Genomic DNA, 22,541 nt, shown 5'->3' on the forward strand with positions numbered 1-22,541 from the left:
CAATTACGTTCTTCATCATTTCAAATAAAATGCATGTGTGTGACTCTGAGAGAGGGAGACAGACAGAGAGAGGGAGGGAGACAGACAAGAGAGAGAGGGAGGGAGAGAGAGAGACAGACAGACAGAGGAGAGAGAGGGAGACAGAGAAGAGAGAGGGAGGGAGGGAGAGAGAGAGTGAGGGAGCTCATGGAATGCTGTGATGTCATCAGCCCAGTCTCTCTCTCTCACACACACACACACACACACACACAAAGACAGTAGTCGGAGTCGAGACTTAGTTAGCTAACTCTGCTGAGGAGCGGCTGTCTACATCCTGATGTGAGTACTTCAACAACTCCTTTTCTCTCCTGCTTCACTTAGTTTCACTCTTCACTTTCCCTCCTCTCCTCTTCCCTAGTTTCCTTCTCTGCAGCCTTCACCACTCTGTGTTCTTCAGTCTGACACAGGAAGGATTTCTTTCCCTCCAAGTGCTGCTGCTCATGTGGTAGCCATTGTTTAACCACCCAGTGAATGGAAGAGTCCATTTCTTCCCCGGCTCATGCTGTCCTGTGTGTGTGTGTGTGTGTGTGTGTGTGTGTGTGTGTGCGTGTGTGCGTGTGTGTGTGTGTGTGTTACAACTTGAAGTGACCATGTTAGAAAGGAGGGAGATCTCAGAGAAAGGAACATGGTTAGGGAAGGATGTGTGGCGTGAAGGAGGGGGCGGGACTCAGATGACAGCAGCAGTCTCACTCCTCTGGAATCTCCTCCCATTTTTAAAGTGTTGGGTTCTTCCATGTTCATGAGGGGAGGGAGAAATAAAAGTGACTTTTTAAAGGTCAAAGGTTGTGACAAAAAACATGAAGAACATCGATCTCTCACATGTTTTCCAGGTTGTTCCCGTGACGACCTCCAAAGTCAAAGGAAACATCTCAGTCAGCACACACACACACACAGGAAACGGCCTTCTCTGTGTGTGTGTGTGCAGCTGATTCATGAAGACAGCTTCTGACTGACGTCTGAAAACATGACAGTATAAACACACAGGTCAAAGGTCAAAGGTCAGGTGTAACTCATCAACATGCTGCAGCAGATTTTAAAGGACATGTACATCGACCCTGACGTGCTGAACGCTCTCAACGACGACCAGAAGAAGACTCTGTTCCTGAAGATGCGGCAGGAGCAGGTTCGACGCTGGAAGGAGCGAGAGGAGAAGCTGCAGGAGGAGCACGAGGAGCACGAGGAGCACGAGGAGCACAAGACAACAAAGCCAAAAAGAGGTAACCATGCCAACCCATCACCACCACCTCACCTTTGACAGACAGACCCACCCACAGACAGACCCACAGACAGACGGAGCTCCGGTTCTCCATCATCTCGACAGCTGTTGAAACTAAAGTCCATGAGACAAATTTCAAGTGAGGTGGACACACAGCAGCTGATCCGTCCTGAAGAAGACATTACCTACTGATGATCCACACATTTATTTACACAAGACACGAGACAGGAGACATGTGACACGAGACAGGAGACGTGACGTGACATGAGACATGTGACAGGAGACACAAGACATGTGATATGAGACATGTGACAGGAGACATGTGACACGAGACAGGAGACATGTGACGTGACAGGAGACATGTGACACGAGACATGAGACAGGAGACATGTGACAGGAGACACGGGACATGAGACAGGAGACGTGTCGTGACATGAGACATGTGACAGGAGACACAAGACATGTGACAGGAGACACGAGACAGGAGATAGGGGACGAGAGACATATGACAGGAGATAGGGGACATGTGACAGGAGACAGAAGACACATGACAGGAGACACGTGACAGGAGACAGAAGACGTATGACAGGAGACACGTGACAGGAGACATGTGACGTGACATGAGACATGTGACAGGAGACACAAGACATGTGACATGAGACATGAGACATGAGACATGTGACAGGAGACATGTGACATGAGACAGGAGACATGTGACACAAGACAGGAGACATGAAACATGAGACACGAGACACAAGACATGTGACAGGAGACATGTGACACGAGACAGGAGATAGGGGACAAGAGACATATGACAGGAGATAGGGGACAAGAGACATGTGACAGGAGACAGAAGACATATGACAGGAGACACGTGACAGGAGACAGAAGACGTATGACAGGAGACACAAGACAGGAGACAGGAGACAGGAGACATGTGACACAAGACACGAGACATGAAACATGAGACACAAGACATGTGACAGGAGACAGGAGATAGGGGACAAGAGACATATGACAGGAGATTGGGGACAAGAGACATGACAGGAGACATGCCATAGCTCTTAACGTGTGTAACGTGTTTAGTGTGCATTTAATTGCATGTTTTAGTGTGTACTAAAGCATGAGTGTGAGCAGCAGAGGACGTTTGTCTCAGATCATGAGTGTGAGCAGCAGAGGACGTTTGTTGTCTCAGATCATGAGTGTGAGCAGCAGAGGACGTTTGTCTCAGATCATGAGTGTGAGCAGCAGAGGACGTTTGTTGTCTCAGATCATGAGTGTGAGCAGCAGAGGACGTTTGTCTCAGATCATGAGTGTGAGCAGCAGAGGACGTTTGTCTCAGATCATGAGTGTGAGCAGCAGAGGACGTTTGTTGTCTCAGATCATGAGTGTGAGCAGCAGAGGACGTTTGTCTCAGATCATGAGTGTGAGCAGCAGAGGACGTTTGTCTCAGATCATGAGTGTGAGCAGCAGAGGACGTTTGTCTCAGATCATGAGTGTGAGCAGCAGAGGACGTTTGTTGTCTCAGATCATGAGTGTGAGCAGCAGAGGAAGTTTGTCTCAGATCATGAGTGTGAGCAGCAGAGGACGTTTGTCTCAGATCCTGAATGTGAGCAGCAGAGGACGTTTGTCTCAGATCATGAGTGTGAGCAGCAGAGGACGTTTGTTGTCTCAGATCATGAGTGTGAGCAGCAGAGGACGTTTCTTGTCTCAGATCATGAGTGTGAGCAGCAGAGGACGTTTGTCTCAGATCATGAGTGTGAGCAGCAGAGGACGTTTGTCTCAGATCATGAGTGTGAGCAGCAGAGGACGTTTGTTGTCTCAGATCATGAGTGTGAGCAGCAGAGGACGTTTGTTGTCTCAGATCATGAGTGTGAGCTCTGGGTCAAAGACGTCATAGAAGATGAGGACAGCAGTGTTTAGTTTGTGCTGACAGTTAACGTGCAACAACACACTAAACAACCAGTCTGTCCTAAAACTGGTTTGACACCTGCTGCACAAGCCTGTCTGTCTGCATTTCCTCCACAATGGTTGTGGGTTTTAACATAATCATAAACACTGTACTGTAAGTGTGATGTAGTGATCACTGGTGTCTTCCTATCATCAGCTGTTGTGTGAGGACACAGTGCAGCTGTCCTTCAGGGCTGATATCATGTGTCTGTGGTGCAGAGGAAATACTGGATACTTTCTGTGTTTCTGTGTAAAAATAGGAAGTGAGTCAGGACGCAATCTTTCACACAATTAGCAGGAGGCAACACAGGAAGCACGCTGGAAACATGTTTGAAACACAAAGAGAGTAGATTTAATCTGCACTGTTCCAGGAGAATGAAGTTTCTCTGGCCTGATGGTGATGTTAGTGATGTTTGTGATGTTAGTGATGTTAGTGATGTTAGTGATGTTAGTGATGTTTGTGATGTTTGTGATGTTAGTGATGTTGATGTTAGTGATGTTAGTGATGTTTGTGATGTTAGTGATGTTAGTGATGTTTGTGATGTTTGTGATGTTGATGTTTGTGATGTTAGTGATGTTGATGTTTGTGATGTTAGTGATGTTGATGTTTGTGATGTTAGTGATGTTTGTGATGTTAGTGATGTTAGTGATGTTTGTGATGTTAGTGATGTTTGTGATGTTAGTGATGTTAGTGATGTTTGTGATGTTAGTGATGTTTGTGATGTTAGTGATGTTAGTGATGTTTGTGATGTTAGTGATGTTTGTGATGTTTGTGATGTTAGTGATGTTAGTGATGTTAGTGATGTTTGTGATGTTAGTGATGTTAGTGATGTTTGTGATGTTAGTGATGTTTGTGATGTTTGTGATGTTAGTGATGTTTGTGATGTTTGTGATGTTAGTGATGTTTGTGATGTTAGTGATGTTAGTGATGTTTGTGATGTTAGTGATGTTAGTGATGTTGATGTTTGTGATGTTAGTGATGTTTGTGATGTTAGTGATGTTTGTGATGTTAGTGATGTTTGTGATGTTTGTGATGTTAGTGATGTTGATGTTTGTGATGTTAGTGATGTTGATGTTAGTGATGTTAGTGATGTTAGTGATGTTTGTGATGTTAGTGATGTTAGTGATGTTTGTGATGTTAGTGATGTTGATGTTTGTGATGTTAGTGATGTTAGTGATGTTTGTGATGTTAGTGATGTTTGTGATGTTTGTGATGTTAGTGATGTTTGTGATGTTAGTGATGTTAGTGATGTTTGTGATGTTGATGTTTGTGATGTTAGTGATGTTTGTGATGTTAGTGATGTTTGTGATGTTTGTGATGTTAGTGATGTTGATGTTTGTGATGTTAGTGATGTTGATGTTAGTGATGTTAGTGATGTTAGTGATGTTTGTGATGTTAGTGATGTTAGTGATGTTTGTGATGTTAGTGATGTTGATGTTTGTGATGTTAGTGATGTTAGTGATGTTTGTGATGTTAGTGATGTTTGTGATGTTTGTGATGTTAGTGATGTTTGTGATGTTAGTGATGTTAGTGATGTTTGTGATGTTAGTGATGTTTGTGATGTTTGTGATGTTAGTGATGTTTGTGATGTTAGTGATGTTAGTGATGTTTGTGATGTTTGTGATGTTAGTGATGTTAGTGATGTTTGTGATGTTTGTGATGTTAGTGATGTTTGTGATGTTAGTGATGTTAGTGATGTTTGTGATGTTTGTGATGTTTGTGATGTTAGTGATGTTTGTGATGTTAGTGATGTTTGTGATGTTTGTGATGTTAGTGATGTTTGTGATGTTAGTGATGTTGATGTTTGTGATGTTAGTGATGTTGATGTTAGTGATGTTGATGTTTGTGATGATAGTGATGTTAGTGATGTTGATGTTTGTGATGTTGATGTTAGTGATGTTGATGTTTGTGATGATAGTGATGTTGATGTTAGTGATGTTGATGTTTGTGATGTTAGTGATGTTGATGTTTGTGATGTTAGTGATGTTTGTGATGTTTGTGATGTTGATGTTTGTGTTGATGTTTGTGATGTTAGTGATGTTGATGTTAGTGATGTTAGTGATGTTTGTGATGTTAGTGATGTTGATGTTTTTGATGTTAGTGATGTTGATGTTTGTCATGTTGGATGTTAGTGATGTTAGTGATATTTGTGATGTTGGTGATGTTTGTGATGTTAGTGATGTTGATGTTAGTGATGTTGATGTTTGTGATGTTAGTGATGTTTGTGATGTTAGTGATGTTGATGTTAGTGATGTTAGTGATGTTGATGTTTGTGATGTTAGTGATGTTGATGTTAGTGATGTTGATGTTTGTGATGATAGTGATGTTGATGTTAGTGATGTTAGTGATGTTGGATGTTTGTGATGTTTGTGATGTTTGTGATGTTAGTGATGTTGATGTTTGTGATGTTAGTGATGTTGATGTTTGTGATGATAGTGATGTTGATGTTAGTGATGTTGATGTTTGTGATGATAGTGATGTTGATGTTAGTGATGTTGATGTTTGTGATGATAGTGATGTTGATGTTAGTGATGTTTCTGATGGTGATGTTAGTGATGTTAGTGATGTTTGTGATGTTAGTGATGTTAGTGATGTTTGTGATGTTAGTGATGTTTGTGATGTTAGTGATGTTAGTGATGTTTGTGATGGTGATGTTAGTGATGTTAGTGATGTTTCTGATGGTGATGTTAGTGACGTTAGTGACGTTTTTAATGTTTGTGATGTTGATGTTTGCGATGGTGAGACTTCAGCAGTGAGGATCTGTGTCCTGTAAGACTGAGCTGATGTTGCTGATGGATCAGAGAAGTCATCTCTGTCATACTGCTCTCTGTCTTTTCATAAACGTGTTTCGCTTCACTTTTAAAATGGCAGCGTGCGACACCACTGCAGTGCATCTGAAAGCCTGAGGCTGTGCCAACACAAGTGTCGTTTACAACTCAGCTGACAGCATCTGACAATGCTGTTACCTGTGGCCTTGTTTACCGAGGTGAGCTGTGACGCCTGTGTTCTCACAGTCTGCTGGAATGTGATCCACAGGCCGGTCTGGCAGAACCAGTTCACTGTGAGTGAGTCAGCAGGGTCCTCCTCGCTGACATCATGAGGACATGTGAGCTGTCTCTTACTGATATTTCCTCAGTGTTAGGACCGTTTATGTCAGAATGAAAGATAATTCAGGTAACGCCAGTAAGACGAGGTTTGAGTCGATGAGCAGCATTACCGTACTTCTGTAAGAAATGATTGTCTCTTCAGTACGCTAGCTGGAAGATAATTATTTACAAATGACCGACTTTTCATTCACCAAAACTAAACAACATTTGGCCAATGAGTGAAATTCTAATGTCTGTGTTCTTATTACACATGGTTCCATACAGTAACCCTAAGTAACCACAGTGACATCTTTATGTTTCAGCCAACAGTAAGAGTGTGAGCTGGCTGCTCGGCCGGGACGGAGACGTTTCAGTGCTTGTGATCGGGGACGTGGACGAGCTGACCTCCAAGTTCATCTGCTCGGGATTTGGAGAAAATAAGGCTCAAAGTCACCAGAGCAACTCATAGTAATGCACTTGTGTTTCTGTGTGTGTCATACACAGTGTGTCTTTGTTGTGTTATTAGACCTCTAAATATCTACGTGTGTTTTACAGCCTTCAGACGATCTTGAAGAGCAGGAAAAGCACAGAAGCCGTCAAAAGTGAGAGAGAGAACGTCGTCTGTAAAACCCGACCTGGAATCTCTGTGAATGTAAAGGTGTGTAGCTCTGTGTTCATGTTTTTCTGTCGTGTCATCGCTCTAACATAACATTTAACTGACTTATTTTCACTTCTCATAACTTGTATACACTTTATTAACAGTCACAGTAAAGCTGTTAAATCTCAAATGAACAAACGATTCATTTCAGCCTTTGTTTTCTCTAAAATCAGATTATTGATATTGTGCTCTGTTGTGTGTGAGCTGTCGGGGAGGAGGAGCGGGGAGCTGGGTTCCTTTTTCACGCTATCTTAAAAAGAGATTTGCTGTGTTGTCATGGCAACCGTGCACACACCAAGCCTGAGCAAGCCGGGGCGGTTGGTCTCCTCTGGCCTCTGCACTCTCTCTCGCTCTCTCTCTCTCGCTCTCTCTCTCTGAAAGTGATTTCATTGAATCTGAATCTTCATCACTGAAGTAAGGATGACGTGTCCCCTCTGCTGTCAGCTAACATGGCACCGTCTCTCTCTCTCAACAGGAGAAACATGAGGCGACAAACACGTCACTCCCTCTGCTGGTGAGTGCAGCAGCTGCGCTCTGTGCTGCTCAGTGTCTCTCACTCACACACTCATGTAATGTCTTTGTTAAACCCACAGGTGTCAGTGAGTGAGCGCTCATCACCCTCAGCAGCACACCAGGTATTTGTGAATTAAAGCAATAGTTGTGAATGTAAATGGAACGTTTATAATGTATATTCTTTCTTTTTCTTTTTAACATGGAACACTTTGTTTCCTTGTGACAGCTGCCCTAAAAACACACTTTAAAAATAGACGTTGTGCGATTCACGATGCACTGATCCACTTCTTGGTTCCTTGAAAAGTGACCTTAAAGTGTCGGGCAGCCCCCCCGCCCTCTCTGGCCAACAGGAAGTCGTAGTTACAGCAGCTGTCTGTCACTCTCAGCTCCGCCCTCTGCGCGCAGCTCCGCCCTCTGCGTGCAGGCTCGTCTGAGCTGCCGCGCCCGTCACAGAAACTCTGTGGTGTGTGTGTGTGTGTGTGTGTGTGTGTAACAGCTGAATCACAGAGGCAGGATTTGTGTTCTAGAACAGATGGTTGATGAACTTGATCGGGGAATTAAAACACCAGAGATAGTGAATGCGTCAGTCGCAGATGGATGGGATTGTGGGAGTCTCCTGAGGTTTGGGCGTGTGAGCTCTCCTCACAGAAGGAGATTCTCGCCCACTATGTACTGTATATCTGTACCAGAGCATGTTGGAGGACAGCGTGCAGCTCAGGAGGTCTGACTGCAGCCAGCACTTTGTGATACGACGCTTTACTGTAGAAGAAACTCTTTACTCAGGTTACAAATCAACACGGCTCATTTTCCCATAGACTTCCATTTAAACAGATGTCTTCATGCAACCAGTGGAGTCGCCCCCTGGTGGCTTTTCATTATAGACGCACTTCCATGTTGGTGTTGTGGGGTTTGTGATGAAATGGGAGAAGCTGATATTGAGAGGGAAGGATTCAGCGTGTGATGGAGGAGGGGAGTGTGATCGCTGATTAAGGAGGCGTAAGATTAGCAGCTTCTCATTTTCTCTGAATCACTGGTCGTAGTTGTGTGTGTTTCATTATGGTGCAGCGGTGTCACTGGATCACTGTCATTTGGTGAATCATTTATCCAATGATTGAATCAAACATGACAGTAATTTCACTGTGTGTCAGCTCTGATCGCACACCCCTGTCCTCTTTTGTCGTCGTTGTTCTGCAGCGTGAGTTGAAGTCCCAGCTCTCCATCTGCTCCAGTTCCCCCGCGAGGGTTAGTCCTGTCAACACGAGACCTGGCCTCGCAGATATGAGGCAGTCTGCTCCCTCTGTCACATCACACTGTGGAACAACAACAGCAGCCACCAGCAGCAACATGTGCTCAAAGGAACCTCAGCAGTCCCAGGAATCACATGGTGAGTGAACACGACGTCATAACTTACAATTCATGATTATTCAGTTATCATTAAGATTAAAATCTCTTTTTTAATGTGAAAACAAAACTGGATCATTGTGGAGCATCATGTGTTAACTGAACTTCACTTCACTAAACCTAACTTAACTTCACTTCACTAAACCTAACTTCACTTCACTAAACAAAACTTAACTTCACTAAACCTAACTTAACTTCACTTAACTTCACTTCACTAAACCTAATTTAACTTCACTTCACTAAACCTAACTTCACTTCACTAAACCTAACTTAACTTAACTTAACTTAACTTAACTTAACTTAACTTAACTTAACTTAACTTAACTTAACTTAACTTAACTTCACTTCACTTCACTTCACTTCACTTCACTTCACTAAACCTAACATCACTTCACTTGACTTAACTTAACTTAACTTAACTTATCTTAACTTCACTTCACTAAACATAACTTCACTTCACTTCACTTAACTTCACGACGAGGAGAGACCACCTGACATAGATGTAGAAGTCATTCTAAGGTCACAAAAACAAAAATATTATTTTAAGTGAGTTCATACCAACAAAAACATGCTTATGAATATTATATTTTATTTCTGCCTTCACTGTGGACAGAGACACAGATGTGTTTGAATATTGAGTCACAGTGTTGCACAGAGCTTCACCACGAGCCTCTGAACACAGTTACGTCATTGAACGTGTTTCTATACGTTAACAGAAGCCTGCGTTCACTTCACGTCGCAGTTACGCCATTGAACGCGTTTCTATACGTTAACAGAAGCCTGCGTTCACTTCACGTCGCAGTTACGCCGTTGAACGCGTTTCTATACGTTAACAGAAGCCTGCGTTCACTTCACGTCGCAGTTACGCCATTGAAACGCGTTTCTATACGTTAACAGAAGCCTGCGTTCACTTCACGTCGCAGTTACGCCGTTGAACGCATTTCTATACGTTAACAGAAGCCTGCGTTCACTTCACGTCGCAGTTACGCCGTTGAACGCGTTTCTATACGTTAACAGAAGCCTGCGTTCACTTCACGTCGCAGTTACGCCGTTGAACGCGTTTCTATACGTTAACAGAAGCCTGCGTTCACTTCACGTCGCAGTTACGCCGTTGAACGCGTTTCTATACGTTAACAGAAGCCTGCGTTCACTTCACGTCGCAGTAACGCCATTGAACGCGTTTCTATACGTTAACAGAAGCCTGCGTTCACTTCACGTCGCAGTTACGCCATTGAAACGCGTTTCTATACGTTAACAGAAGCCTGCGTTCACTTCACGTCGCAGTTACGCCGTTGAACGCGTTTCTATACGTTAACAGAAGCCTGCGTTCACTTCACGTCGCAGTTACGCCGTTGAACGCGTTTCTATACGTTAACAGAAGCCTGCGTTCACTTCACGTCGCAGTAACGCCATTGAACGCGTTTCTATACGATAACAGAAGCCTGCGTTCACTTCACGTCGCAGTTACGCCATTGAAACGCGTTTCTATACGTTAACAGAAGCCTGCGTTCACTTCACGTCGCAGTTACGCCATTGAACGCGTTTCTATACGTTAACAGAAGCCTGCGTTCACTTCACGTCGCAGTTACGCCGTTGAACGCGTTTCTATACGTTAACAGAAGCCTGCGTTCACTTCACGTCGCAGTTACGCCATTGAACGCGTTTCTATACCATAACAGAAGCCTGCGTTCACTTCATATCAAATGCTGCAGCGTCATTGAAATACACTTTCATTTAAGAGATTTCACTTTGTTAAGAACCATAAGAAGAACTGTGTGTGTGTGTGTGTGTGATCACTGTATCACTGTGATTGTTCCACTTCCTGTCTGATAACGGCACCAAATTTCATGAATTGACCAAACTCTCATTCACTACAGTTTCCCAGTTATGCAGAAAAATAGAAATAGAATGAGATGAATTTAGCGCCATCCAGTGGAAAACTGTGATACTGTAGTCTCCATAAGATTTAAGTTAATGCATTTCCATTCTTTTATTCTACATTTTCTGGAGGTTTCACAGCTGAGAAACAAAAGAGAAACTTATATATATATATATATATTTAAATGTGATAGAGAATGACATCATAAAGTGACACCATGTTAATGTGAGTGTCTCAGTATGTTTTTATTTATATATAATGTCACACAAAGGTACTGCTTATCATTTTGACTCTGGACACAAATATTATAATATAGTATCATAATATTGTTGTTGGACAGAAGAAGCAGTTTAATAAATCCTACATTTATATTTCCTTTCTAATATCATTAAACTAAAATGTTCCTGCAGAGACAACGATCTCTAGTTTTTACTTATCTTCAGTAGCACATGTTGCTGTTTAGAGGACAGAGGAGAGAGAACAGAGGGACAGAGGAGAGATGGACAGAGGACAGAGGAGAGAGGAGGAAGGGACAGGAGAGAGAACAGAGGGACAGAGGAGAGATGGACAGAGGAGAGAGGAGGAAGGGACAGGAGAGAGAACAGAGGGACAGAGAGATGGACAGAGGAGAGAGGAGGAAGGGACAGGAGAGAGAATAGAGGGACAGAGGAGAGATGGGCAGAGGAGAGAGGAGGAAGGGACAGGAGAGAGAACAGAGGGACAGAGGAGAGATGGACAGAGGCACAGAGGAGAGAGGAGGAAGGGACAGGAGAGAGAACAGAGGGACAGAGAGATGGACAGAGGAGAGAGGAGGAAGGGACAGGAGAGAGAACAGAGGGACAGAGGAGAGATGGGCAGAGGAGAGAGGAGGAAGGGACAGGAGAGAGAATAGAGGGACAGAGGAGAGATGGACAGAGGCACAGAGGAGAGAGGAGGAAGGGACAGGAGAGAGAACAGAGGGACAGAGGAGAGATGGACAGAGGCACAGAGGAGAGAGGAGGAAGGGACAGGAGAGAGAACAGAGGGACAGAGAGATGGACAGAGGAGAGAGGAGGAAGGGACAGGAGAGAGAACAGAGGGACAGAGGAGAGATGGGCAGAGGAGAGAGGAGGAAGGGACAGGAGAGAGAATAGAGGGACAGAGGAGAGATGGGCAGAGGAGAGAGGAGGAAGGGACAGGAGAGAGAATAGAGGGACAGAGGAGAGATGGGCAGAGGAGAGAGGAGGAAGGGACAGGAGAGAGAACAGAGGGACAGAGGCACAGAGGAGAGAGGAGGAAGGGACAGGAGAGAGAACAGAGGGACAGATGGACAGAGGAGAGAGAACAGAAGGAGAGAGGAGAGAGGGACAGAGGAGAGAGGAGGAAGGGACAGGAGAGAGAACAGAGGGACAGAGGAGAGATGGACAGAGGAGAGAGGAGGAAGGGACAGGAGAGAGAACAGAGGGACAGAGAGATAGACAGAGGAGAGAGGAGGAAGGGACAGGAGAGAGAACAGAGGGACAGAGGAGAGATGGGCAGAGGAGAGAGGAGGAAGGGACAGGAGAGAGAATAGAGGGACAGAGGAGAGATGGGCAGAGGAGAGAGGAGGAAGGGACAGGAGAGAGAACAGAGGGACAGAGGCACAGAGGAGAGAGGAGGAAGGGACAGGAGAGAGAACAGAGGGACAGATGGACAGAGGAGAGAGGAGGAAGGGACAGGAGAGAGAACAGAGGGACAGATGGACAGAGGAGAGAGGAGAGAGGGACAGAAGTGTGAGTGGACACTAAGTGTGCCTGGTTGCAGGTGACGTCTGTGTTGTCTTGATGTAGACTGGCTGTGTTGTGTTGGTGTAGTCTGGCTGTGTTGTGTTGGTGTAGACTGTCTGTGTTGTGTTGATGTAGACTGGCTGTGTTGTGTTGGTGTAGTCTGGCTGTGTTGTGTTGGTGTAGACTGGCTGTGTTGTGTTGGTGTAGACTGTCTGTGTTGTGTTGATGTAGACTGGCTGTGTTGTGTTGGTGTAGACTGTCTGTGTTGTGTTGGTGTAGACTGGCTGTGTTGTGTTGGTGTAGACTGTCTGTGTTGTCTTGATGTAGACTGGCTGTGTTGTGTTGGTGTAGACTGTCTGTGTTGTCTTGATGTAGACGTGTTGTGTTGGTGTAGACTGTCTGTGTTGTGTTGGTGTAGACTGTCTGTGTTGTCTTGATGTAGACTGGCTGTGTTGTGTTGGTGTAGACTGTCTGTGTTGTGTTGGTGTAGACTGGCTGTGTTGTGTTGGTGTAGACTGGCTGTGTTGTGTTGATCTAGACTGGCTGCTTGTGTTGATGTAGACTGGTTGTTTTGTGCTGATGTAGACTGTGTTGTGTTGGTGTAGACTGGCTCTGTTGTGTTGATGTAGACTGGCTGATTGTGTTGATGTAGACCGGCTGGTTGTGTTGATGTAGACTCGATGTGTTGTGTTGGTGTAGACTGGTTGTGTTGTTGGTGTAGACTGGATGTGTTGTGTTGGTGTAGACTGGCTGTGTTGTGTTGGTGTAGACTGGATGTGTTGTGTTGGTGTAGACTGGTTGTGTTGTTGGTGTAGACTGGATGTGTTGTGTTGGTGTAGACTGGATGTGTTGTGTTGGTGTAGACTGGATGTGTTGTGTTGGTGTAGACTGGATGTGTGTGTGTGTGTGTGTGTGTGTGTCATCACCTTCAGAGAGAAGGACACACATTCCAGCACAGCTTCCTGACTGTAGCCCTGGGCGACGCTCAGCCAGAGCTGATAAGTGACAGGGGCCCCAGCCCCCACACAGGAGGAGACCCCCCCCCCCCCCCCCCCCCCCCCCAAAACACACACACACACACACACACCCTCCAGGCCACATACGTGCTGCTCAAAGATTCTGCCCTCTGCCCCACTTGTGCCCCCCCCCCCCCCTTTTTCTTCTTTGGACGTGAAGGTCTTTAAAGAGATAGATTGCTCTTTAATTTTTGTGCTCTCCTGGTCAGTGACACCATCCCCCGCCTCTGTCCTCCGCCTCTGTCCCCCGCTTCTATCCTCCACCCCTGTCCACCGCCTTCCTGTTTTTAGGGTCAGTGCTGTTACCTGTGAGGACACTAATTGTTTTTAGGGTCAGTGCTGTTACCTGTGAGGACACTTATTGTTTTTAGGGTCAGTGTTGTTACCTGTGAGGACACTTATTGTTTTTAGGGTCAGTGTTGTTACCTGTGAGGACACTTATTGTTTTTAGGGTCAGTGCTGTTACCTGTGAGGACACTTATTGTTTTTAGGGTCAGTGTTGTTACCTGTGAGGACACTTATTGTTTTTAGGGTGTGTGCTGTTACCTGTGAGGACACTTATTGTTTTTAGGGTCAGTGCTGTTACCTGTGAGGACACTTATTGTTTTTAGGGTCAGTGCTGTTACCTGTGAGGACACTTATTGTTTTTAGGGTCAGTGCTGTTACCTGTGAGGACACTTATTGTTTTTAGGGTCAGTGTTGTTACCTGTGAGGACACTTATTGTTTTTAGGGTGTGTGCTGTTACCTGTGAGGACACTTATTGTTTTTAGGGTCAGTGCTGTTACCTGTGAGGACACTTATTGTTTTTAGGGTCAGTGCTGTTACCTGTGAGGACACTTATTGTTTTTAGGGTCAGTGCTGTTACCTGTGAGGACACTTATTGTTTTTAGGGTCAGTGTTGTTACCTGTGAGGACACTTATTGTTTTTAGGGTCAGTGTTGTTACCTGTGAGGACACTTATTGTTTTTAGGGTCAGTGTTGTTACCTGTGAGGACACTTATTGTTTTTAGGGTGTGTGCTGTTACCTGTGAGGACACTTATTGTTATTAGGGTCAGTGTTGTTACCTGTGAGGACACTTATTGTTTTTAGGGTCAATGTTGTTACCTGTGAGGACACTTATTGTTTTTAGGGTCAGTGTTGTATCCTGTGAGGACACTAATTGTTTTTAGGGTCAGTGTTGTTACCTGTGAGGACACTTATTGTTTTTAGGGTCAGTGTTGTTACCTGTGAGGACACTAATTGTTTTTAGGGTCAGTGTTGTTACCTGTGAGGACACTAATTGTTTTTAGGGTGTGTGCTGTTACCTGTGAGGACACTTATTGTTTTTAGGGTCAGTGTTGTTACCTGTGAGGACACTAATTGTTTTTAGGGTCAGTGTTGTTACCTGTGAGGACACTTATTGTTTTTAGGGTCAGTGTTGTTACCTGTGAGGACACTAATTGTTTTTAGGGTCAGTGCTGTTACCTGTGAGGACACTTATTGTTTTTAGGGTCAGTGCTGTTACCTGTGAGGACACTTATTGTTTTTAGGGTCAGTGTTGTTACCTGTGAGGACACTTATTGTTTTTAGGGTGTGTGCTGTTACCTGTGAGGACACTTATTGTTTTTAGGGTCAGTGCTGTTACCTGTGAGGACACTTATTGTTTTTAGGGTCAGTGCTGTTACCTGTGAGGACACTTATTGTTTTTAGGGTCAGTGTTGTTACCTGTGAGGACACTTATTGTTTTTAGGGTCAGTGTTGTTACCTGTGAGGACACTTATTGTTTTTAGGGTCAGTGTTGTTACCTGTGAGGACACTTATTGTTTTTAGGGTCAGTGTTGTATCCTGTGAGGACACTAATTGTTTTTAGGGTCAGTGTTGTTACCTGTGAGGACACTTATTGTTTTTAGGGTCAGTGTTGTTACCTGTGAGGACACTAATTGTTTTTAGGGTGTGTGCTGTTACCTGTGAGGACACTTATTGTTTTTAGGCTGTGTGTTGTTACCTGTGAGGACACTTATTGTTTTTAGGGTCAGTGTTGTTACCTGTGAGGACACTTATTGTTTTTAGGGTCAGTGTTGTTACCTGTGAGGACACTTATTGTTTTTAGGGTCAGTGTTGTTACCTGTGAGGACACTTATTGTTTTTAGGGTCAGTGTTGTTACCTGTGAGGACACTTATTGTTTTAGGGTCAGTGATGTTACCTGTGAGGACACTTATTGTTTTTTAGGGTGTGTGCTGTTACCTGTGAGGACACTTATTGTTTTTAGGGTGTGTGCTGTTACCTGTGAGGACACTTATTGTTTTAGGGTCAGTGCTGTTACCTGTGAGGACACTTATTGTTTTTAGGGTCAGTGATGTTACCTGTGAGGACACTTATTGTTTTTTAGGGTGTGTGCTGTTACCTGTGAGGACACTTATTGTGTTTAGGGTGTGTGCTGTTACCTGTGAGGACACTAATTGTTTTTAGGGTCAGTGCTGTTACCTGTGAGGACACTTATTGTTTTTAGGGTCAGTGATGTTACCTGTGAGGACACTTATTGTTTTTTAGGGTGTGTGCTGTTACCTGTGAGGACACTTATTGTGTTTAGGGTGTGTGCTGTTACCTGTGAGGACACTAATTGTTTTTTGGGTCAGTGCTGTTACCTGTGAGGACACTTATTGTTTTTAGGGTCAGTGATGTTACCTGTGAGGACACTTATTGTTTTTTAGGGTGTGTGCTGTTACCTGTGAGGACACTTATTGTTTTTAGGGTGTGTGCTGTTACCTGTGAGGACACTAATTGTTTTTAGGGTCAGTGTTGTTACCTGTGAGGACACTAATTGTTTTTAGGGTCAGTGATGTTACCTGTGAGGACACTTATTGTTTTTTAGGGTGTGTGCTGTTACCTGTGAGGACACTTATTGTTTTTAGGGTGTGTGCTGTTACCTGTGAGGACACTAATTGTTTTTAGGGTCAGTGTTGTTACCTGTGAGGACACTTATTGTTTTTAGGGTCAGTGTTGTTACCTGTGAGGACACTTATTGTTTTTAGGGTCAGTGTTGTTACCTGTGAGGACACTTATTGTTTTAGGGTCAGTGATGTTACCTGTGAGGACACTTATTGTTTTTTAGGGTGTGTGCTGTTACCTGTGAGGACACTTATTGTTTTTAGGGTGTGTGCTGTTACCTGTGAGGACACTTATTGTTTTTAGGGTCAGTGCTGTTACCTGTGAGGACACTTATTGTTTTTAGGGTCAGTGATGTTACCTGTGAGGACACTTATTGTTTTTTAGGGTGTGTGCTGTTACCTGTGAGGACACTTATTGTGTTTAGGGTGTGTGCTGTTACCTGTGAGGACACTAATTGTTTTTAGGGTCAGTGCTGTTACCTGTGAGGACACTTATTGTTTTTAGGGTCAGTGATGTTACCTGTGAGGACACTTATTGTTTTTTAGGGTGTGTGCTGTTACCTGTGAGGACACTTATTGTGTTTAGGGTGTGTGCTGTTACCTGTGAGGACACTAATTGTTTTTAGGGTCAGTGCTGTTACCTGTGAGGACACTTATTGTTTTTAGGGTCAGTGATGTTACCTGTGAGGACACTTATTGTTTTTTAGGGTGTGTGCTGTTACCTGTGAGGACACTTATTGTTTTTAGGGTGTGTGCTGTTACCTGTGAGGACACTAATTGTTTTTAGGGTCAGTGTTGTTACCTGTGAGGACACTTATTGTTTTTAGGGTCAGTGTTGTTACCTGTGAGGACACTAATTGTTTTTAAGGTGTGTGCTGTTACCTGTGACACACATGTGGGTAGGTTTGGACCACTTTTCCTTTTCCTCTTTCCTTCCGTCTTCTCTCCATTAAGAATTCCGCTCAGACTCTCACTGAGGCGCCGAGCTCAGAAAAACTCTGACCGTGTGTGTGTGTGTGTGTGTGTGTGTGCGTGCCTGAATGTGTGTCAGCCTCAATTGCTGGAGCCTATCCAAGGTTTCCGTGGTGACCACACAACACAACGAGACAATCAGAGGCAAGCCCACGCAGCGCGGCGAGAGGACATTAACACAGGAACTGTGGGTCAGAGGGCAAGACTGAGGGAGAGGAAGATGAAGAGGAAGGTGGAGGGAGGTGTGAGAGAGAGAGAGAGAGAGAGAGAGAGAGCGTAAACAACAGTAAACAATAACACAACCTTAAAGGCTACTTAAGCTTTCTCCCTTTTATGCAACACATCGACAACTTTAAAGGTTTTCTGGCTTCAGGAGGAGCCTGTGTGTGTGTGTCTGTCTGTCTGTGTGTGTGTGCGTGTGTGTGTGTGTGTTACACTGCGCAATGTCATGGTGTTAGTCAGATATGTCTGCCATGCATGACTGAAACCTAGAGCTGAGAGGCAGAGCTGTGTGTGTGTGTGTGTGTGTGTGTGTGTGTGTGTGTGTGTGTGTACACACATGATCATGCACAGACCAGAATGAAACGTGAGAATGAACGTGTGTGTGTCTTTTTTAGAAATTCAGCTGTTAGAAACTGCATTTCTGTCGCTCTTCACTTTATTTTGTGTCTGCGTGTGTGTGTGTGCGCGTGTGTGTGTGTGTGTGTGTGTGCGTGCGTGCCTGGAGCCATGCACGCGGGCGCTCTCACATATCTCTGTCCCCCGGGGATGACGCTAAAAATATGTGGCTCCTCGAGCCTTCTGGTGTCTGAGCAGCGTCTGTCTGCTCTCCACTGCCGTCCCTGTGGCCCTCCCTTCTCTACGTTACTCCTGTTCCCTCCATTCCTCCCGCAATTACACCGTCTTCCAAACACACAGAGACACACAGAGACACACAGAGACACACACAGACACACACAGACACACAGAGACACACACAGACACACACAGACACACACAGCTGCGTCCCTTCTCCTCCGTAGATGACCTCTGCTCTGTCAGAGGAGGATAAAGGAGAAAAGAAGGTGAATGAAGAAGAAAAACCTGGGCTCAGTATTCAGTAGCTCACACAGGTTTAAACTGAGGTTCACTCTGATTTTATATAAATATAAAATATAAAACAAATGAATAAATATTCACCAAAATCCCTCAAACCATCATTTTAATACTCCAATCACAAAGTTTTCCCTCTTCTATGATCCATGAGCTATTCTGAAATATCAGCAATATTATTATAATAATAATAATAATAATGTTAAAATAAAACAAATATAACTGTTAATATAATTCTTAATAAGTGAAATCATTAGTTTTACATGTTTCATAGATGCACAACTCTTGATATTGAGCTCAGTGTTTGTGAAAGTCAAACATTCATCGTAAAGCTCTTCATTTTTCTTTTCTCAAGTTGTCAGCAGACAAACATGAACAGGAATTGAATATTAACAGTTAGTTGTGAAAGAATCAAACGTCTGTAACGTGTTGTTTCATCAGCAGACGTCGCTGCGTCAGAAGCGTCTCGGCGAGCGGCCTCAGGCGGCGCCGGAGCATCAGGGCGTGGTCGCGTGGCCCAGCTGATGAAAACCTTCAGCGTGGAGAGCAGCGCTCAGAACCAGGCTCGCGGCATCAAACCTCCTCTGCCCGCCAAACCCAACCACCTGCATGTAACAAGCACACCGACTGTCAGGTAATCCACACGCTCTCCACCGCGACCGTCACCACGGTAACCCGTCCTCAGGACTCGAGACAAACCGGACAATGTTGGACACCAAAGGCTTCAGAGGATGGAGAAGTGTAAACAAAGTTTAGCAGTGGAAATGCTTGAATGTTTGTTTTTAAATCTGATGATGATGATGATGATGATGATGATGCTAAAGTACTGTAAACACTCACACACACAAGTATTTTAAATCACTTTTGATACTTTTGATGTCATTGTCAGGGACCTGATCCAAATCCATATACAGTATATATATGTGTGTGTGTGTGTGTGTGTGTGTGTGTGTGTGTGTGTATATATACACATATATACATATATATTTAAATGGACGTAGCCTTTCGTTTGAAGTGAAGTCCAGGAAGTAGGACAGAGGTAGCAGTTGACCACCAGGGGGCGACTACACTGGCTGCAAAAAGAACAGTGTTTGAATGTAAATGTGATTTATGAAGTGAGCATTAATGGTTTCACGTGTTTGTCACTCGAGCCTGACAGAGATTTAGTGACAGCAGATGAAACACTGCGTCCATTTCTTTATATATGTTACCATCACACACACACACACACACACACACACACGCACACACCTGTTGTTGATTATTTTCACTTTTTGTGACAAAAGAAATTCATTGTAACACATTTTTTTATTCATATAAAAAAAGAAGAATTATTCATTTAATTCATGATTCCTGCGCACAATGTTGTGTTGTGTGTGTGTGTGTGCGTGTGTGTCTGTGTGCACGTGTCAGACCAGTGTTGGTGCCAAAGGCCTCGTCTGTCAGTCCCCGTGGACAGTTGGACAGTTGGACAGTTTTTCTCCTTGACTTTTTTCAGAGATTTGTGGCTGTTTTCTTTCTTTTTCTTTGTTTTTTTTACACGTTGTTTTTCTGGGATATTTAACTCTATGAACGTGCTCAGCTGTATAATGAGAGATGTCTTTATCTTTGATATCAAGTGTGCACAGTGAAATCAAAGAAGCAATAAAGTTGTCGTTATCTTAACTTGTGTATGACATGAATGTGACGTCACGTCCACTCTCAGGCCGCTGCTTTCTTCCACTTCACTGCTCAACCTTGTAAACACTATTGTAATATTTGCCTGAGTTAAACGCTCTGCAGCTGCTCAATCAATCCACACTGGAACAAATCACCTGGGATGAGTAAAAGCAACGCCCCCAAAAATGGTATAAATTGATGCACCATTCAGTGATTAATGATGACGAGATTCCTCTTATTCTTTGATAATTAACCATTAATCTTCATTCAATTGATTCAGACAGAAATAAATGAAGGTCAGTCTGCCCAAACTTCAAAGTAGCCGCTGTCTCAGTGTGTAGAGACATGAGATGTAAAATAACACAAAGACAACGATAGAGAGTTGCTGATGTGTCTTTGCACTACATTTGGAACAGAATGGTAACACAGGACACGTGATGGAGCCGTGAAGTCAGTGCAGTCCAGATACAACAGTGTGTGAGCTCAGCGCAGGTGTCACTGTTGGACTCATGTTGGACTGATGTTGGACTGATGTTGGACTGATGTTGGACTCATGTTGGACTGATGTTGGACTGATGTTCTCTTGTAAACACGTGCTTTGTGCTTTGACATGCACGCTGCAGGGAGCACCTGCCTCTGCACACATGCAGTATACATGTGCTAACAACATATCATGGAACATATATCACGATCTACTCGATCTACTGCTCGTGCAACATCGTGAAGAATGCTCAAGCACGCAACTGCACGACCGCTGCCTCCAAACCAGCCCAACAATGGCTGTGGCTGTTCTCTGATGTGCAGAGACATGGTCGGGCAGTTTCCAGGAGATATCTGTGGCCAGTCCCTTGGTATGCCCCCCCCCCCCCCACACACACACACACACACACTTCTCCCCTTCATCCACCGAGCCTGGCCGCTGCTGTCGTCAGGGCCCTCCGATGGGAGATAAAAAAGAGGCTGTTGTTGTCTCCCTCCATGAGCGATGGACGTCTGTTTCTCTCTCTCTCTCTCTCTCTCTTATGCCTCACTCACTTCACACCATCAGAAAGGGAAGTGAGGAGGAGGAGAAGGAGGAGGAGGAGGAAGAGGGAAAAAAGCCGAAAGAAAGAAAGATATACATACTGGGTGCTATGGCATTCCACCACACCACCCATCATCCTCACCTCCTCCATAACCAGCCCATCAACAGCACCCCAGTATGGAGAGCAGGAGTGGGAGGGGCGGGGGTGAGTTGGGGGGTGAGGGCCATGTGATACGGAGAGCATGCGGGCACAGCTTCACCCCCAGGCAGAATGAACGGGGGCCTGCTGTGTCTCTCCTGCATGATTAATCTGGCTGTGGGGCAGGAGGACGGCCACAGTCCTGCTGCATTAACTCCCTGCTCGCCAGTCACACACACACACACACACACACACACACACACACACACTCACGCACACACACGCACACACACGCGCACACACAGCAGTAGAATCATGGTCAGAAACAGGTTGATATGGTTGAAGAGGTGTGTGTGTGTGTGTGTGTGTGTGTGTGTGTGTGTGTGTGGGGTAAAGAATAGTAGCTGGCACTGAAGTGGATTCTTATTGAGGGATCAGATTGTGGCCCCATTAAGTTTAACTGTATACTTGTCTTTTGCCAAGGGCAGCGTCTCACTGTCGTTTATGCACTGACACGACACTAATCCTTCTACTTGTCGCCAAGCTGTAAAGAGCACCTTGACGTGAGGCCGTTCAATAGTGTTGGTTTCTTGGTAGCTCTGGGTTTCTGTGACTCATCCTCTCATGTGACCTCTGTCTCCCAGGCAACATTGTGGATGTTTTCTGGTGCCGGTCTTGTCTTTTGTGTAATTCATACGCGGCAGATGGTTCAGGCGATGTGGCTCACTCTTCCAGATTCTCCCAGACAAAGACTATCTGGCATGTGATGGTCAAATTTTCAAATCACCATGACAGCTTGTGAGGATCGCACAGCAGGCCTGTCACGTTGTCTCACAGTGTCAAACTGAGCAAATGTAGACGTGATGTCTGAAAATAATCTATACTGTATCCGTCCCTCCCACGGTGGGCAGGACTGATTTCTTCCATAAGTCTGTCCTGGAATGTTTCAGCCCTGAACCGTGTGGTGAGGACTGGGTATTGTGCAACAGCAGAGATGAAGCATCAAAAGGCAGCAGAGGGTTAACGTCCTGCACTCTGCACCACATTAACTGGAAAGGAATGAAGTGTCAAGCATGTTTTCACCACAGCGAGACGGTCAAAACCCCTTTCCTCTCCTCATTCTACCGACCAATCAGCCCCCAAACCTTCTCCCCCACATCACCCACACAACTCCCACTCCCAACAACCTCCCACAGCCATGACCAAATTATTTTCCAGCTTCCCAAGATATCACGGGAGACAGAAATGTGCAGCACAGACGTGATTCAGCTGAGGCCTTTC

General features: G+C 44.7%; 1 protein-coding gene across 2 annotated transcripts; it reads left to right on the forward strand.

The window, feature by feature from the left end:
- The first annotated feature begins 159 nt into the window (after nt 1-159).
- zgc:100829 (uncharacterized protein LOC445149 homolog) lies at nt 160-20,103 on the forward strand. 2 transcript variants are annotated; one of them, XM_058628032.1, is made up of 8 exons: nt 160-318; nt 870-1,256; nt 6,616-6,760; nt 6,848-6,950; nt 7,426-7,464; nt 7,544-7,585; nt 8,658-8,847; nt 18,880-20,103. In XM_058628032.1, the coding sequence occupies exons 2-8, from the start codon at nt 1,058-1,060 to the stop codon at nt 19,074-19,076; spliced, it is 915 nt and encodes a 304-aa protein (XP_058484015.1). In that variant the 5' UTR covers nt 160-318; nt 870-1,057; the 3' UTR covers nt 19,077-20,103. The 2 variants fall into 2 exon arrangements, with proteins under 2 accessions (XP_058484015.1, XP_058484016.1); XM_058628033.1 differs by having other exon boundaries at nt 18,883-20,103.
- Nucleotides 20,104-22,541: the final 2,438 nt, after the last annotated feature.

The sequence above is a fragment of the Solea solea genome, chromosome 4, assembly GCF_958295425.1.
Source record: "Solea solea chromosome 4, fSolSol10.1, whole genome shotgun sequence".
Taxonomy (NCBI): domain Eukaryota; kingdom Metazoa; phylum Chordata; class Actinopteri; order Pleuronectiformes; family Soleidae; genus Solea; species Solea solea.

Excerpts from the sequence above, each read along its gene's own strand:
- zgc:100829 (XM_058628032.1), top strand. The coding sequence starts at position 1,058 with ATGCTGCAGCAGATTTTAAAGGACATGTACATCGACCCTGACGTGCTG. Across the intron at positions 7,586-8,657 it reads CACCCTCAGCAGCACACCAG|CGTGAGTTGAAGTCCCAGCT; the intron begins GTATTTGTGAAT and ends GTTGTTCTGCAG. Across the intron at positions 8,848-18,879 it reads GCAGTCCCAGGAATCACATG|CAGACGTCGCTGCGTCAGAA; the intron begins GTGAGTGAACAC and ends TTGTTTCATCAG.